This window comes from Octopus sinensis, linkage group LG13 (assembly GCF_006345805.1).
Source record: "Octopus sinensis linkage group LG13, ASM634580v1, whole genome shotgun sequence".
Lineage (NCBI taxonomy): Eukaryota > Metazoa > Mollusca > Cephalopoda > Octopoda > Octopodidae > Octopus > Octopus sinensis.
Genome location: NC_043009.1, coordinates 429,593 through 446,695, shown reverse-complemented (window position 1 = coordinate 446,695; position 17,103 = coordinate 429,593). Strand labels below are relative to the sequence as shown.

The 17,103-nt window shown below is 37.2% G+C and overlaps 1 protein-coding gene and 1 long non-coding RNA gene across 2 annotated transcripts in view; both read right to left on the bottom strand.

Moving 5' to 3' along the window:
- Window positions 1–2,049: 2,049 nt before the first annotated feature.
- LOC115218432 overlaps window positions 2,050–17,103 on the bottom strand; it is a 78,118-nt gene continuing 63,064 nt past the window's right edge. The window contains exons 3-4 of the mRNA XM_029788242.2: window positions 4,498–4,619; window positions 2,050–2,217 (exon numbers count right to left, since the gene is read on the bottom strand). Coding sequence (XP_029644102.1) covers window positions 2,135–2,217; window positions 4,498–4,619 — 205 coding nt within the window. The 3' untranslated portion in view covers window positions 2,050–2,134. The remainder of the gene's footprint in view (window positions 2,218–4,497; window positions 4,620–17,103) is intronic.
- Window positions 5,754–13,629, bottom strand: LOC118765735. Its single transcript, XR_005001604.1, has 3 exons — window positions 13,506–13,629; window positions 12,416–12,418; window positions 5,754–5,776 (listed from the first exon to the last, which is right to left on the bottom strand). It is a non-coding gene; the product is annotated as an uncharacterized LOC118765735 (long non-coding RNA).

Below are 17,103 nucleotides of genomic sequence, written 5' to 3'. Positions count from 1 at the left end.
TAGTTGCATGTCTAGACATGCTCATATATACTTAACTGATAAACTTCTGGAAAGTTTTACAGATTTTTACTGTTCCAGTGATGGCTTGAATCTGTAGTCTTTGAATCAGCTTTCTCCTTTCAGGCTTTGAGAAGAATTAATTTTTTAAGATTGGTATCTATCCCAGCGCCCCAGTAATTACAGGTATAAAACCGAACTTGTAATCTGGATAGAGTAACTGCAGATTTTTCAATAGTTCAGCGTAGGTGTTCCCTTTTTCACTGATATTCAGCTTTATTTTAACATTCGCTGGGCACCTGATTTCCACAATGTCTGTATGCATGTGTGAAGCGTGTGGGTTAGTCGTTGAGGTATTCAGCTCATGATCGTGAGTTCGATTCCAAGCAGCGCGTCTTGTCCTTGAACAAGACACTTTTTCACGTTGCTCCAGTCCACTCCGCTTGCAAAAATAAGTAGTACCTGTATTTCAAAGGGCCAACCTTGTCACACTCTGTGTCATATTAAATCTCCCTTTAAATCTACGTTAATGGAACACATGTCAACAGAGTGCTCAGCCGCTTGTACGTTAATTTCACGATCAGGCTGTTTCAATAACCAATAGCGTGTCAGTATGTATGCTTGTATGTATGTATGTATCTCTTCTATTTTTATTATTATTATAAATCTTCCGCTGAGGAGGGAGCCGGTTTTCAGCAAAGATAGAAGGCTCTATCTTTGAGATGTAGTTTACACAGACAAATTCACATTTGGAACTTGAGAAAAGTCTTGCATATTTTTAATGTTCCACTCACAAATTGCACTTGTAATGTACGAATGAGGCGGTCAATTTCTCTTTCTGAAAACCCCAGTTTATCCAGATTCTCCTTTAAGCATTTATTAACAAAACCCTGTGCTCCATTTATTATTGGCATAAATATAAATTCATTGTCAGGATATAGAAGCTGGAAGTTTCGAAGCAGTTGACGGTATCTATCTTCTATTTCTTTGATTTTCAAAGTGATATTTATATCTGCAGGGCAGCTGACCTCCATGATCTTACATACCTTTGCCCCTCTGTCCCAAACAACAATATCTGGCCTGTTGTATTTACATTTGACAGAAGTTTTGACGGGAATATTCCACCAGTAATCCTTGACTTGGTGTTTATGAATGTATTGCATAACAAAGGGATTTTCTAAGTTTATTTCAGAACAGTTTTTTTGCGAATGGCATTGTAAATTACTTTAGCAAGAACATCGTGCCGCATAGGGAGGTAGTACCGTGACAACATTTTAGGACAGCTGCTAATTACATGGGTAATGTCTTCCACAGAAACATGACATAGCCTACACATACGGTTGCACCATGAGATTACAAGAGCATCACTATCCCTCTTGTCCAGCAGGTACTTTGTGGCAATCTCCTGTTCCTGGATTGCAAACACATAACCTTCAAAGTGTGATGTGATGTAGTGGTCTTGTATCCAAGAGAGGCTGCGCTTCGTGCCAGTTCTACTGTGTTTTGCATATGTATATATGTATGTATGTTATTATTTAGTTTTATGTCTATATTTCTTGCCAATGTAGAAAGACCCAATTTCTACTCAAGATAAAAGGCTTCTTTAGAATTTCAACAATACCGAGAATATAGTTTTTGCATGTATGCGTGAATATGTGCAAATATTTGAAGTGAATTCACGTAAAGGCGTGTGGTTTGTTTTCTGAATGTATGCTCATACGTATATTCGCGTGTTTAGATATGTGCATATGTACTTTGGGAATTTTACATCATTTGACAGTTCCATTGATGGCATATAACTGTAGTCTTCTAATTAGGTTTCTCCTTTCTGATTTTCAGAACCATGATTTCTCAAGATTAGTGCATGTAAGCATGTATTTATATGTATGTCTCCCTGTCTTTATGTCGTAAAACATTGAGATCCACGGAACCTAATGAAACGAAACTAAGTATTATTGTAATAAATTTTACTTTATTTCAAAGTTTAGGGCAGCTCAAATTATAATTTGCATATCAATATACAATTAAGACAACAAGAATTTGTACTCTTTGAACTCGTACATTCATTTAGAAAGCAAGTTTACAACTTTTAAATCAACATATATTTATCAATTTTATGAATATCATAATAAAAATTTTAAAGAAGTAACTTCTTGAAGGCGACTGCTGCAATGAAAGCACCAGAGATGACACTGCTATGAGCATACAGTTTGGGTACGTCTGAAAATATAGAGAAATACAATGTTATTATCATATGGTTGTTTTATTATTATTATTATTATTATTATTATTATTATTATTATTATTATTATTATTATTATTATTATATTTATTATTATATTATATTATTATTATTATTATTATTATATATTTATTATTATTATTATTATTATTATTATTATCATTCATTATCATTATCATCATCATCATCCTCATCATCATCATTATTATATTATTATTATTATTATTATTATATTATTATTTCATTATCATTTCATTATCATTATCATATTATCATCATCATTCATCATTATTATTATATTATTATTATATTATTATTATTATTATTATTATTTATTATATTATTATATTATTATTATTATTATTATATTATTATTATTATTATTATTACTATCATTATTTTATCATTATTATTATTATTATTAGGAGAGATTGTCGAAGGTTGGTGAGAGAGGTTTTCGAGGTTGCCGAGAAAGATTGTCGGAGGTTGGCCAGAGAAGTTGTCGGAGATTGGCGAGAGAGATTGTCAGGGGTTGTCGAGAGAGTTTGTTCGAGGTTGGAGAGAGAGGTTGTCGGAGGGAGAGGCATCTTTGTTACAAAATATCCGTCTTGCAGGGCTTGGTGATAGACAATGCTTTTGGTTTTGCCGTTGGGCGTAGAGATCAATAAAACTTCCCGATTTCCAACTCTAGAGCATCCGACATAGAGCTGTCCGTGAGAAAAATTAGGTTCTGCAAGATTAAGGCCTACCACTTCCAATGTCTGACCCTATACTTTGTTGATCTGAATCTTTAAGGTTTAAGATTGAAATCAAGAAAGTGCAATAATAAGGGTTAGCAGTTCAAAAGTGTGAGAAGTGAAATGCAGAATTAGGTCAGCTGATCGTGAGAATCAAATATTGATCGCTTCGCTAAAAACTGATGTAAATGCAGGTGCTCTGGGTTATTTCCCTTGGGTGTTTAAATAAAATATTAGTTATATTAGTAAATATAAGGATCCCTTCCAGGGGCCCTATTATTGATTTTTTTCAACAATCTAAGTATGTCACGAACATTGTATTTTCGTTGGAGGTCTCTTATCTCCATTCTAGCCCCTGGAAAATACATTATTCTGCTTAGCAAAGGCATCTGGTAAATGTAACTGCTGTCATTCCCAGAAAAACCATTGTTTTCAGTGAGAAAACGATGTAGGAGTTAGCTAACAACACACCCAAAGACAGAATTGCCCACATATGTAGATATATGCATACATACATACACTCACACTCGCACACACACACACACACACACACACACACACACACACACCACACACACACACACACACACACACACACACACATATATATATATATAATACATATATATATATTTATGCATATATGTGTCTGTATGTATGTACATATATACATATATATATATATGTATGTATGTATTTACGTATATATACATATACATACATATACATATATATGTATATATATTATATATACAAATGTATATATATGTATGTACGTATACATAAATACACACACACACACACACATATATATATATATATATATATATATAGCAGCAGGTGGTGCTATTAAGTTAGACATGGCCTGGGCCAATAATGGCCGAAACCTATGAAAGTATCAAAGTATTAAAGTATATATATATAACTACCAATAAGCATTTAACACTTTTCTTTTAAAACTTACATATTTGGATGTGCTAGGAAAACTATACGCAGCCGATGAGATCTAAATAAACCGAAACTTGCAAATTATCCCGTTCTTTTCTAACCATTACACTCCCTACTGCGTATGGCAAAAGCCCATTCGAATTTTTGCATCAGTTTGAATACCAGAGCCGTGTTCTCTGCCATAGCTTTTCTTGTCGGGGGTTAACTAAAAATCTGAAAACATGCATAGCCGTTTAGGACAAACTTACGAAAATGCTTTGGACAAACGGAAACTATTTCCCTGGCGCTCATGCATCATCTGATGCACATTCCCAATGTGTGTTTCAACCTCCAAAGTTGCTTTGGATTTATGAAAGGAAATACTCAGAACGTATAAAGCAAAGTTTAACTAAACTCAGAACTTATGAAGCAAAGGTTAACTGAAAACAAACATAGACGTTTACGACAAACTTAATGAAAGTGTTTTGCATCCAATTAAGGAGTTTAGGATGTGTGTGTGTGTGTGGTGTGTGTGTGTGTTTGTGTGTGTGGGTGTGTGTGTATGTGTGTGTGTGTGTGTGGGGTGATACATACGAGATGACTGTGGACATCCTAATTCTGCAATTTGTGAACGAACTTGGTCGAATATTTTCTCCACTTCATCACCGCAACCGCTAGCGGCCGATTCCATACAGTTCATCAAGTCTGAAGCTACTCTATAATGGTGGAAAGAAAGAAAACATTGAATATTTACATAGGTGCAGGCGTAGCTGTGCGATAAGAAGCTTGCTTCCCAACAACATGGTTCCAGACTCAGTCCCACTGAGTGGAATCTTCAGGAGGTGTCCTCAACTATGGCTTCGGGTCAAGCAAAGCCTTGTGAGTGGATTTGATAGACGGAAACTGAAAGAAGCCCGTGTCTAACTACATAGGAATGGCTGTGTGGTAAGTAGCTTGCTTACTTCACAACAGAAGAGTTCGCGTTTTTATACGCTCCGAAGTCACGTCGTTCCACGTAGAAATATTGAAAAACTGAAGCACGACTACAGGTGAGGGACCTCCGGATATGTCGGAGAAACTCCACCCTCCCGCCGCAAAGGGAAAAGAGGGACATAAATAATCCAGCAGTGGTTGTTACGCGGTGGTGGGAGGAGCATAGGAAAACACTCACACACACACACGAGTGACCTTCGCCTCTTCGAATGAATGTATTTTTTTCCAATTATATCGCTGACTCCCATACAAAAATACTCACTGGCAGGTAGACCTGGTGCAACGCCATGGCCACAGGATTAATCTCTTGCTGGATCTATAACTGTAGAGTAGTTCCTTTCAGGGCCAGAAAGTCCCTAAGAATAGGGCGCAATTAAAGGGAAACTACTTGTTCTTCCAAATTCCTGAACACTGGAGCTGTGTCCTCGCCACGCGGATTAAGTCAATCCTAGATTTAGAGGTTAACAAAACTTGACCTAGGCACCACTTAGGTGGATCGAACCTGGCTCCTCATGAGTACGAAACTAAATCTCCTGACAATGTATTAAGAAGAAGAGAACGATGGAAGAATGAAAAAAATTCTTTGTTTTTTATTTATTTATTATCTTACTTGCACAAAGTCTCTTTATCTCCGCCGTCTTGCATCTTCGGCGTATTGACTTTGGCATTCCATCATCTTTTGCATGTTGCAGTCAGCCATGGCACAGCCAATCACTGAAACAATAATAATATGCATTACATAACTGCACCACACATATGGTGTGGTATATATATATATATATATATATATATTATATATATATATTATATATTATATATATAGTATATATATATATATATATATATATATATATGTATGTGTGTGTGTGTGTGTGTGTGTCTGAGACCTCTTTCGGTCATGACTACTGTGAAGATTGCACCTAGAAAGTTTACTTCCAGTACGGGCAAGGTTGTTTATGGAAGACCAGAGTCACCATGCACACCAGCCTCCCCCTCTCACAACACCAGCATTGTCATCCAAAGGGTAAGGCAAATACCGATATACAGCTTGGCACCTGTGACGTCGCAACTCATTTTCACTGTCCGGGTTCGACTCACAAAACTTCACGATCGTAAGCTCGACGCCCTAGCCACCGAGCCATGCGCCTATGTATGTTCAATATATATTATATATTATATATATATATATATATATATATATACCCCGATATATATATATTATATATATATATATATATATATTATATGTATGTATGTATAAATATATATATATATATATATATTATATATATATATATATATATATATATATTATATATATAAGCATTATATATGACATATATATATATGTTGATAAATATACAAATTTATATGTATATATATATATATATATATATATATATATATATATATATATATAAATGCATATATATACATACATATATATAGATACATACACATATATATATATGTATACATATATGTATATAAGCACATATACATACATATATAGACGGTTCTGGTTTTCACCCAGTCTGTTGTCCTGGTTTTCAAAAAGGGAAACAAGTCCCTTGCAGTGAACTACCGGCCGACCGCACTCATCTCATATTATCAAGTTATTCGAGAGAGTGGGGATATGACGAACAACCCACTTTCTTGAAGGCAACAGACTGCTGAACCCAAACCAACACGGGTTCTGTATTGGAAGGAACTGCCTAATACAGCTCCTGCATCACTTTGATGACATTTTGAGAGCTTTGGGAGGGTGCTTGAATACCTTGATTTCAGCATTGGATTACTACAATGGATCAAGTGTTTCCTGACAGACAGAACCCAACATGTAGTCGAAGGAGTAAAATCAAGCCCAGCCAAAGTCAGTAGCAGTGTCCCAGAAGGCACTATGTTGGGCCCACTTCTTTTCATCATCTATATCAATGATATGACTGACATCATCAAGCACAGCAACATAAGAATCTTTGCAGACAATTCCAAGATCCAGAAGGTCATCAAGGAAGTGGGTGACCGGACATACATTCAGAAGATCTACCGGCTGTCATCCAATGGTCGGAAAAGAATAATATGCTGCTGAACGAGGACAAAATATTAATTAATCCACTTCGGAAAAGAAGACACCCTGAAACTCCCATACTCTCTTCCTTCAGGTGAAACTCTCGTGCCATCCAACGACATCAGAATATTGGGAGTAATTGTGGACAACAGCATAAGCTGGGCCTCTCATATAAACAGCAAAGTTGACATGGCCTTCGGAATGTGTTTCTGGATTCTCATAACTTTCCAGTCATGAGATATCCACACCATTATCCTTCTCTTCTCCACTTTTGCCCGACCTCAGCCTGAATACTGTTGTCTACTGTGGTCTCCCCACACGAAACAAAGTATCATGAAAGTTGAAGGACCTCAAAAGTCTATTACAAAAATGATAGACGGTATGACAGGCATTGAGTAGACGGTATGACAGGTATTACGTTTGGTTTAGAGAGTAGCGCCCCATGCGGCGTCATGAATTTTCTCGTCCTTCTATGCAGTGTTCATATATCCTCCTTTGTCCATTTTAGGATGGACGCACTATATCTGATCGCCGCAACTGCCCAGATATTCATTGCAGTAATCAAATTCTTGACATTCAGGTTGGATTCAACACCATCTTCACCCTTTTTTGATACTCCTCGCTGACCTTGCTTTCATTTCTTTGTGTAGAATGTCATCTTGCTCCAAAATCCCTAAATATCTATGCCCACTACCGTCGGATTCACACATGGTCTCTCCTGATGGTGACCGCAATCCTCTGCACCATAACCAAACGTCCATGCTTGTTAAATAAATACTAATAAACTAAAAGTCGGAAGAATGAGGATGAGAAAGAGTTGGTAGGAAAATGATGAAAGAAAATGGAATAAGATATATTCCAGGCAAGGTTATTTATGGAAGGCCAGCAGCCGTCCATGCATACCAGTCGCCACTAATGTTATCCAAGTGAAAGCCAAGGCCGATACAGTTTGGCACCAGAGACGTTTCTACAACTGGAGCAACGTGGAATAAAGTGTCGCCTCTTTAGTCACTCTTTTTTTCCTTGTATATCTTATTCCATTTTCTTTTATTATTTCTCTACCAACTCTTTCTCATCCTTATTCTTCCGGCTTTTAGTTTATTAGTGTTTATTTAACAAGTGAGAACGTTTGGTTATGGTGTATTTATTTAGAAAATGCAACAGAAATGTCTTTATAACTAATATCATGTTTAAAAGTTATATAATTACAGTTTAAGTGGGACGAAACATCGACCGACACGTACCGTCGCATATGCTGTTCACGTCAAATTGCAACTAGCCAATCATGAAACTCGTTAAGGAAACGTCATGCTGATTGCGCAACCAAACATCACGTGTATGTGTGTGGGGGCGGGGCTTGTGTATTTCGTCCAGGAAAAGCCCTCCTTTAAAGACTTACTGTGTTGAAAAACACAGTACACTTCCAAGTATACTCAGGCAAACATGTATATGTATAAGTAGACGAAGCACGGCCGATTGTTTATGAAGACCGCGTTTGAATGAGGCCACGCGTTTGATCCTTCTGCCTGAGATCCTGGGCAAATGTCTTTTTGGGCAGCCTCCTTCCAGTTCATAAAGTTGGGTAGACGGAAAATGTACAAACGCATGAATTCAAAAGTTTCCTGTAATTCAAAATGTACGGCCTGGTCACGCTCGATGTGTGAAGCTGGTTCTGGCGGAGAATTACGGGAAGTTGCTCGTGTCTGAGGAATACGCAGTAATTCACTCTCTAATTAAGAGGCAAACAATTCTGTTGATAGAACAACCAAATCCTCGTCGTCAAACGGTGAGGATCCACTGCTGTCTGTATTGAATACTTTCCCTTTTTAATACTTTTTTAAGCATTCATGCCTTCATTGCTGAATATTTCGAACTCTAATGTTTTTAATACTGAGCCCTTTAATTTGTTAACCTTTTTGATACCAGGCCACCCCAGGCCACCACTCCTTGTTCTACGATATAAACTTGATTAAAAGAAATCAAAATTAACCCCTTCCATTGAAATTCCATGTTAATTGTTATACTCAGCACACTAGATTAATAACGGTTTTAGATTTTGGCACAAAACCAGCAGTTTCAGTGGATGGGATAAGTCGATTATATCGACGTCAGTGGTCAATAAACCAGGAAAGGATGAAAGGTAAAAATCACCCTCGCCGGAATTTGAACTCAAAACGTAAAGAGCCGGAAGAAAGGCCGCTTGGTATTTTGTTCAATTCGTTACTGATTCCGCCAGTGCGCAGCCTTAAACTCCAATTTTTAATGGTTTCTAATTTCGGTGCGAGGCCAGTAATTTGGGGTCAATAAATTGAGTAACAGCTCCAGTCGACTATTAAGCTCGATTTAATTGACTTGTCCAACTCCCTTAAAATTGCTGGGCTCATGCCAAAATTTGAAACCATCCTTCTTTATTAATTTCAAAACTAATTGGGATAAAGCAGCATATCTTTTCAAAAATATGGTGGCAAAAAGTCTTATCGTTCTGATGTCCTAGCTGCTAATGTCCGCTAATTGTATTGTTCAGCTCATTTCACTGAATTAATTTAAGCCAAGTTTAAAAAAAGTATTTTCACTGATCTCTTTTAGCAAAGTTTTAAACCTATCTCGTGAAAAATCGCAATTATGGTTGGAAATGGCAATAGAATAGTTTCAACAACAAAAAAGTAAAGAAATAATTAAAACTTTTCGAAATGACTGGTTCAGTAAGAATAAAGTGATTGTTCGGTTATATTACAAAATGAATAAATAAATAAGTAAATAAACAAAACGAAATAAAATAGAATAGAATAAACTTCTTTGCACGCCACGTTTGTTCTGTTCATTGTCGAGTAAATATGTATTGGGTTGTCCGGAAAGTTCGTGCCGATTTTTAGAGGAAAGAAAAAGGTCAATAAATACTTGTCATTACATTTTTAATCAACCAAATATAAACCGTTTTGTTTCACAATGGGTCTCCATCTTTCCTTTAACTTTAAAATACCCTCTTCCCAGAAATGAGGTGGTTTCATGGCAAAGAATTCATCAAGATATCTTTTACGTCTTCCAAAGAATTGAAATTTTTACCATTAAGACTATTCTGCAGAGACCTGAATAAGTGGAAATCCGAAGGAGCAATATCTGGTGAATATGGAGAGTGGGGTTAATATATTCCTGCCGAGCTGCAGCAATTTCTGTCTGGTTCCCAAAGCATCGAGTGCCGAAAATGAACTTTCTTATCTTCCATTTTAATGGGTTACAGAATTAATACAGGTTATAGGAACATACTCCTTCTTCAACGAAAAGATAGCTTAAGCTCAACCATGTTTTAAAATAAGTCGAAATGCTAGCTACTATAAATCGGCACGAACTTTCCGGACAACCCAATATAACGACGAGCGGGATGAGGTGTATTAGATAATTTTTCTACTTTTCGTAAGCATGAAAGATTTGGTGCGTTTTATCTCAGAGTTGCAAAATCTCTTCAAGGCAATTTACTTAGTGCCAACTTTACTGTCTTCTCGCAGCATGTGCTACATATCTAGCATAGTAAGCATAGGAGTATTAAAACAAAAGTACAAGTGTGTGAGCTTCAAACAAATCTACATTACAATAAGAGTTTGTTTTGATGGGGGTTTTCGAATAAGGCCGCCCTCTAATATTGTTGGCTTGGCGCCTAAAATTTAACAGAGATTATTATGCTAAAAGGTAAAATATGCAATGTTTGAAAACTAAGGTGACTGAATGATGATAGCCGGAGGACATTTAAAGATAAGTTTCTCATGGTTGACCTGTTGGCGGGAAACAACAACAACTGGTCATTGATCCCAACAATATAAAATCTTAAATCCAAGGGCGATTTGGTAATGGTGTGCAGAGCCAGTTATTAGTCTATTGAGGAATTCGGACCGATGGTGGAAAAAAGCCCAATACTCGAAGATTTTCACTCTTTTCGAAAATTTGTCTAATCTAAGACATCTACGAACTTATCAATAGGCAATAATCATTCTTCTTATTCGTTGTGTCCCCTGAGTAGGAATAGATAAGTAAGTCTGTGACATGAATACTGTTTTTCCGGACCCTTCAAGGAGCCAATTAAGAAAGAAAGAAAGAAAGAAAGAAAGAAAAAGGAAAGAAAAAAGCGATCGAAATATGACAGCTATTTTATTTAGCAACGCCGATTTGATTAATGGCTGGGACGGCATCGACAGAATTTGAACGCATAGAACGGAGGGACAGAAGAAATAGTGCAAAGTTTTCTAAGATGGCTGATATTCTACTGCTTTCTAACTAATATTAGAAAATTGATATTCTACTAAATTCTTCTTTGGAAAATTCGGGTCCGTAACGATTTAAAGCTCTCGAGTTGGTCCGTTCCTCCGTACACATTGTCTGCAAATGATCTCCAAGGTATACAGTTAGAATATTTGCTACTACCACCGAGATTATCACCCACAGGCGACTTCACCCGAGCTCGCGCCCGCGGCTTCCATGCTCGCCGTGGCGTCTTCCTACTCGTCTAGGAGTTCTCCAACCAGGGTACATGTAAGCCTCGTCGTACGGAAGAAAAATTGAGGGATACGTGAGGTGTGTAAAGAACACTAGAATTTTGAAGTAATAACAACAGCCAAACAACTCAGACCAGAAAGAAACGTTGTGAATAAGTGTTTTCAGCAGTTTGTAGCTAAAAACAAATTCCATGCAAAACTGTCAACCGAGAAATATCGAGGCACAGGCAAAGCTGAGTGATTAAGAAGACCGCTTCACAACTACATGGTTTCGGGATCAGTCACACAGCGCGTCAACTTCTACTATAGCCCCGGGCCGGCCGATAATTTATGAGTGAATTTTGTAGACAAACAGTGTATCGAAACCGGTCATATGTTTGTGTGTGTGTGTGTGTGTGTGTGTGTGTGTGTGTGTGTGTGTTCCCCACCACCACTCGACAACCGACAGTGTTTGGTTTAGGTCCCCGTAATGTAGCGGTTCAGCAAAAAAGCCCTCCAGAATATGTATCAGCTTAAAGAAAGGACTGGATGCGATATGTTCGACTAAATCCTACAAGGCCGTGCTCCAGCGTGGTCGCAGTCCAATGAGTGACACAAATAGATGATGAAAAATAAAAGATTCTAACAAGTCAAAATGTCTACAAAGAGTTAATATGTCTAGAAGGACTGTCAAGTTCTACACATCGCCCTGCTAAGTTATAAAAATCTAAAACAGATCAAGTAATTTGGAAAGCAAGCGAACTGGTATAACCATTTGCTACACGGGATCGGAAAAAAATAAGACTCTCTTGCGTCATTCGGCCTTTTTACTCTCTGAGTTCAAATACTTGAGGGGTCATCTCCGCCTTTCATCCCTCAAATTATCAGTAAATAAGATTAACCCTTTCTCCATAGGAGAGGGAACAAGGGATGCAGTGAGTGCAAACGCACTCCCTAAAATATGTGAGAGAATGAAAACGCTTTGAACATCCTGGCCTGGACCTGGGTTTGCACTCACTAAACGAATTTCGTTCCAATATTTATGCCTTTGCCAGTCGAAAGAATTTTTGTAAGTTTGCTCCAAAGGCCCATGCTAGTTTTCAAATTTTAAGTTAGCCCTTGTTTCATACGTCCTGAATAATGGAAAAGTACTTCTATCATAAATTAGGTGTCAAGTTGATGAAAAATAAATATATAAAAATTGGGAATGTGTGTCATATATGATGCATGAACGGCCGGGGAAAGATCTGTATTTTACAGGACAGGCTACGGATAAAGTATCAGTAGAGTAAACCGATTCGACTAAGTCCCTTTTATTCAAATTTGCGGGCTTTGCAATTAAAATTATAAACAAAGAAATGTAAAACACTATCGTCATACTCTCTCTCTCTTTCTCTCTCTCTCTCTTTCTCTCTCTCTCCACTCTCTCTCTCTCTCTCTCTCTCATTCTCTCCCAAAAGTTTTAGATGTTAATACAACTTACCGAATAAAAGGCATATTCCATAATATAATCCGTTCATGGTGGTAAGATTTTTAGTTTTCTTACTGTATGTAGGAAAATTAACGCCGAACGCTGATTATTTAAGACTATAGGATAGTTGTTTTTTCTTGACTGGACGCAAAATTGTTGCTCCTTCAAGTGTAGTTGTCAGCCGATGTAACTGAAGCGAATTGTTAGGTTAGCAGACGGCAACAATTTTTTTTTCTTCCTTTCTAAAGTGATTTCAGCACTGACTGATGCAGGCGAGGCTCTTCCACCGAATACAAACAAGGCAGTTTTATATATATATATATATATATATATATGTGCGCGCACACACACACATATGCGCGCGCACGCACGCACCTTCCCACACACATGCATACACTCTCACCAACACGCATGCGCGCGCTCACACAAACGCACGCACACACAGACAGATACAGGCTCGCAAATTTCCACGTGCATGTATTAACATATGCATGTATTTATGTATGCTTGTGAGTTGGTGTGTATTTGTGTGTGTGCGTGTGTGTGCGTGTGTGTGAGTGTGTGTGCTTGTGTGTGTATTCTATAAGTTATCACGAAAACAGCAAACGCTACTAACTGGTTAATTTAATGCTTAGGAAGGAATAAAGGAACTTGACATTTACCTATTGCCAAGTGGCCTGGACCAGGAACTAAATACCCGACTCATGTTACAAGGAACCCCACCCCAGCAATCTCGCCATCTTGCCCCAAGGAGTAAAGAAAGATATACAAAAAGCAAGAAAATAGTGTACAAGTGTAGATCTTCAAATATATTTGGTTGTCCGGAAAGTTCGTGCCGATTTTTAAAAGAAAGAAAAAGGTCAATAAATACTTGCCATTGAATTTTTAATCAACCAAATATAAACCGTTTTGTTTCACAATGGGTCTCCATCTTTTCTTTAACTTGAAAATACCCTCTTCCCAGAATTGAGGTGGTTTCATGGCAAAGAATTCATCAAGGTCTCATATTACGTCATCCAAGGAATTGAAATTTTTTATTTAAGACTATTCTGCAGAGACCTGAATAAGTGGAAATCCGAAGGAGCAATATCTGGTGAATATGGAGTCTGGGGTAACACATTCCAGCCGAGCCGCAGCAATTTTTGTCTGGTTCCCAAAGCATCAAGTGCCGAAAATGAACTTTCTTATTTTCCATTTTAAAAAGTTACAGAATTAACACAGATTATAGGAACATAAACCTTCTTCCACAAAAAGATAGCTTAAACTGTGCTCTAAATGGAGGTGTAGTCAAATCCTATTTTATGAACTCAACCATGTTCTAAAAGAAGTCGAAAGGTAAGCTATCGGCATGAACTTTCCGGACAACCCAATAGTTACACCGTGGAAAAGTTCCAGAGAAGACAATATTCCTTCGTCAACAGCAGATAGAAAGAAAGAAAGGCAAAGGGTGTTAAGTGAAAAAACGGCGTTGATTTCGGTGAAGTAAAATGAAAGGGATGGAATATGGGACGGGGGAGTGAGTTAAATAAGCGTGGTAAGGAATCAAGATCAATGTTTACTGCCTTAAAATAAGAGGGGAAGATGCATTGGATAATGGATACAATGATAAGGTACTTAATGTCAGGGAGAAAAAGACAAGACAGTCATGGTTGGAAACACCTTGATCACAGATCTGGCCAAACACGGTTGAACTGGTTTTAAACAACAACGACAACAAAAACTACTACCACCACCACCACCAACACTACTACCGCCACAAATATCACCATTATCACTACCACCACCACCACCACTACTACTACTAACAAAAAATTACTGGATCCAATAATTTTTTGCTAGTTTATTTTGTCATTTTGTCTTATCTCCTGGTGCTCTATGAATATTTAATGTGATTTTAGAGTCCCAGCGTGGCGGTATCTCTTAGATACCCTAAATTATATATTAATTAATAATTATTGCCTTTGAAGGATTTTCTCCCGTGCTGGCCACTTGATAAGATCGATATTTAAATTAAGATCTTATCTATCTATATATATATACAGGGAAGGAGATTTGAAAATGTAAGACATCTTTAAAAGACCTCTTTAGTTTCAAATCATCTTTCCTATATATTTTCACCTGTGCTGTACCATCCAATCTTACTTTGTTTTATATATGTACTAGCTTAAGGTGACCAGCCCCATTTGTGGGTGAGGTTGTGGTTGTTACTTACTGTTTCTTATCGCCACATTCTCCCTCTTTGTTTCTCTATCCTTTCTCATTTTCTCACTCTCTTACTCTTCCTTTCGGACATCCCTCGCTTTCTCTTACTCTTTACCTTTTTCTATCTATCTCTCTGCCATTTATAAAATAATTAGATTTCCGCGTTGAAATTACAAATCCGCTTCCACTTTTCCATGTTGAAAATTTGATTGAAATCGGGCAAAAGGTGCCCAATCTAGACCACCAAATGTCTCCCAAAATAAAAAAATCCCAGTTTTCACACCAAAGCAATCACTGTAGCGCCACAAAACGTCTCCCAATCAATTTTCCCCCTCAAGTTACCCCCACCTGTAAATTTGAATCCCCTTCCAGCCCCATTTAGGCCCCTTTTTACATAAAAATCCAATTTGTATCAACGTTCGCCTTCTTTATTTTATAGATAGGATTAGATGCCAATCGCGCCAGTCTGAAGAGGGGCTTAGAGCCCCCTTGAATCTTCTCACCATAGTAACCGCATCTTTCCAGATGGTGAGTTTTAACCTACTCAACTCTGCCTCATCACGCCTTCTATGCCTGTGTCAATTTTCAGCTCGATCTGACCACTGGTGTGGCCGCCAACTTCTGACGTAGCAAAACGTGCACATAATTTTCACCCAAAGCCTCTTTTATATATACAGATAGCAGAGAAACCCGGACTTGCTCGGGATTAAGATAATTTATCATTGTTTTATTTTATTTCATTCCAGTCGACGCGGGCCACACTTTAAAGATGAGGAATTTTGCCCTAGAGGCCACACCTTTCAATTGAGCAAACTCAAAGTTGCCATGCAAACTCGCCAGGACTTTTAACATAGGTGTGCAAATTTGCAACTGAATCCTACCATATTTGCTAACACTTTTGCCTGTATAACTGCTGGTGAGACAACGTTTGCCCTTTTCACAAATATGTGGTAGACCTACAGAGATACCCGACCTTACTTGGGATTAAAATGGCATAGTTTTTCATTGTTTTACTTGTTTGGTTAATATAAGCCGATTTCATTCGGGTGTAATCGGGCCACATTTTAAAAGATGAGGTATTTTGTCCTAGAGGTTACGCCTTTCATTTGAGGAAAAAAATAGTTGCCATGCAAACTCGCCACCACTTTTAACATAGGTGTGCATATGTTCAGCTCAACCGACCACATAATGCACACATAATATATATATATATATATATATATATATATATATATATATATATATATATATATATATATATATCTATATATATTATATATATGTACATATATACGCATTATATATAGAAATGTATACAAATTATATATATATATATATATATATATATATATATATATATATATATATAAATATAGATATATACACATTGTAAATATACATTATATATACATATTTATATATAGATACAGACACACACATATATAAATTACCCCAATAAATATCTGATTCATAATATTTGTTCTCATGATTGTGTTGTGGTGGTGGTGGTGATAATAAAACTCTATGAATGCAGACAGACGTACAGAGAGAGAGTGAGGCGGTGGGAGAAAGAGTGACAGCGCCGGCGAAGTGGCGGGGGAAAGATAGTAGCTGTCAAACGTCATTATTGAGAAAAAGTGAAGGAAAGAGAGGAAACAGAGAGAGACGAAGGAAGACATGCAGATAAGAGAATGAGAGAAGACTTGTCAAAGTGTGCGTTTTTTGCCCTAGTAACCACTAGATTTCTAACCTAGCCCACTCACATCATCACCTCATTTTACATGTCCCTGTAAATTTTGGAGTCAATCCGACGGGATCTAGGACCCTTTAACCCGATCCAATACCAAAACCAGACAAACAAACAAACTTTCTCATTTCAGATTTACAGATATTGATGTGTTTGTGTGTTGTGTGAGTGTGTGTGGCGTGCGTTGTAATATATTATAATATATATTATATATATATATATATATATATATATATATGATATATGTAGGTGTATG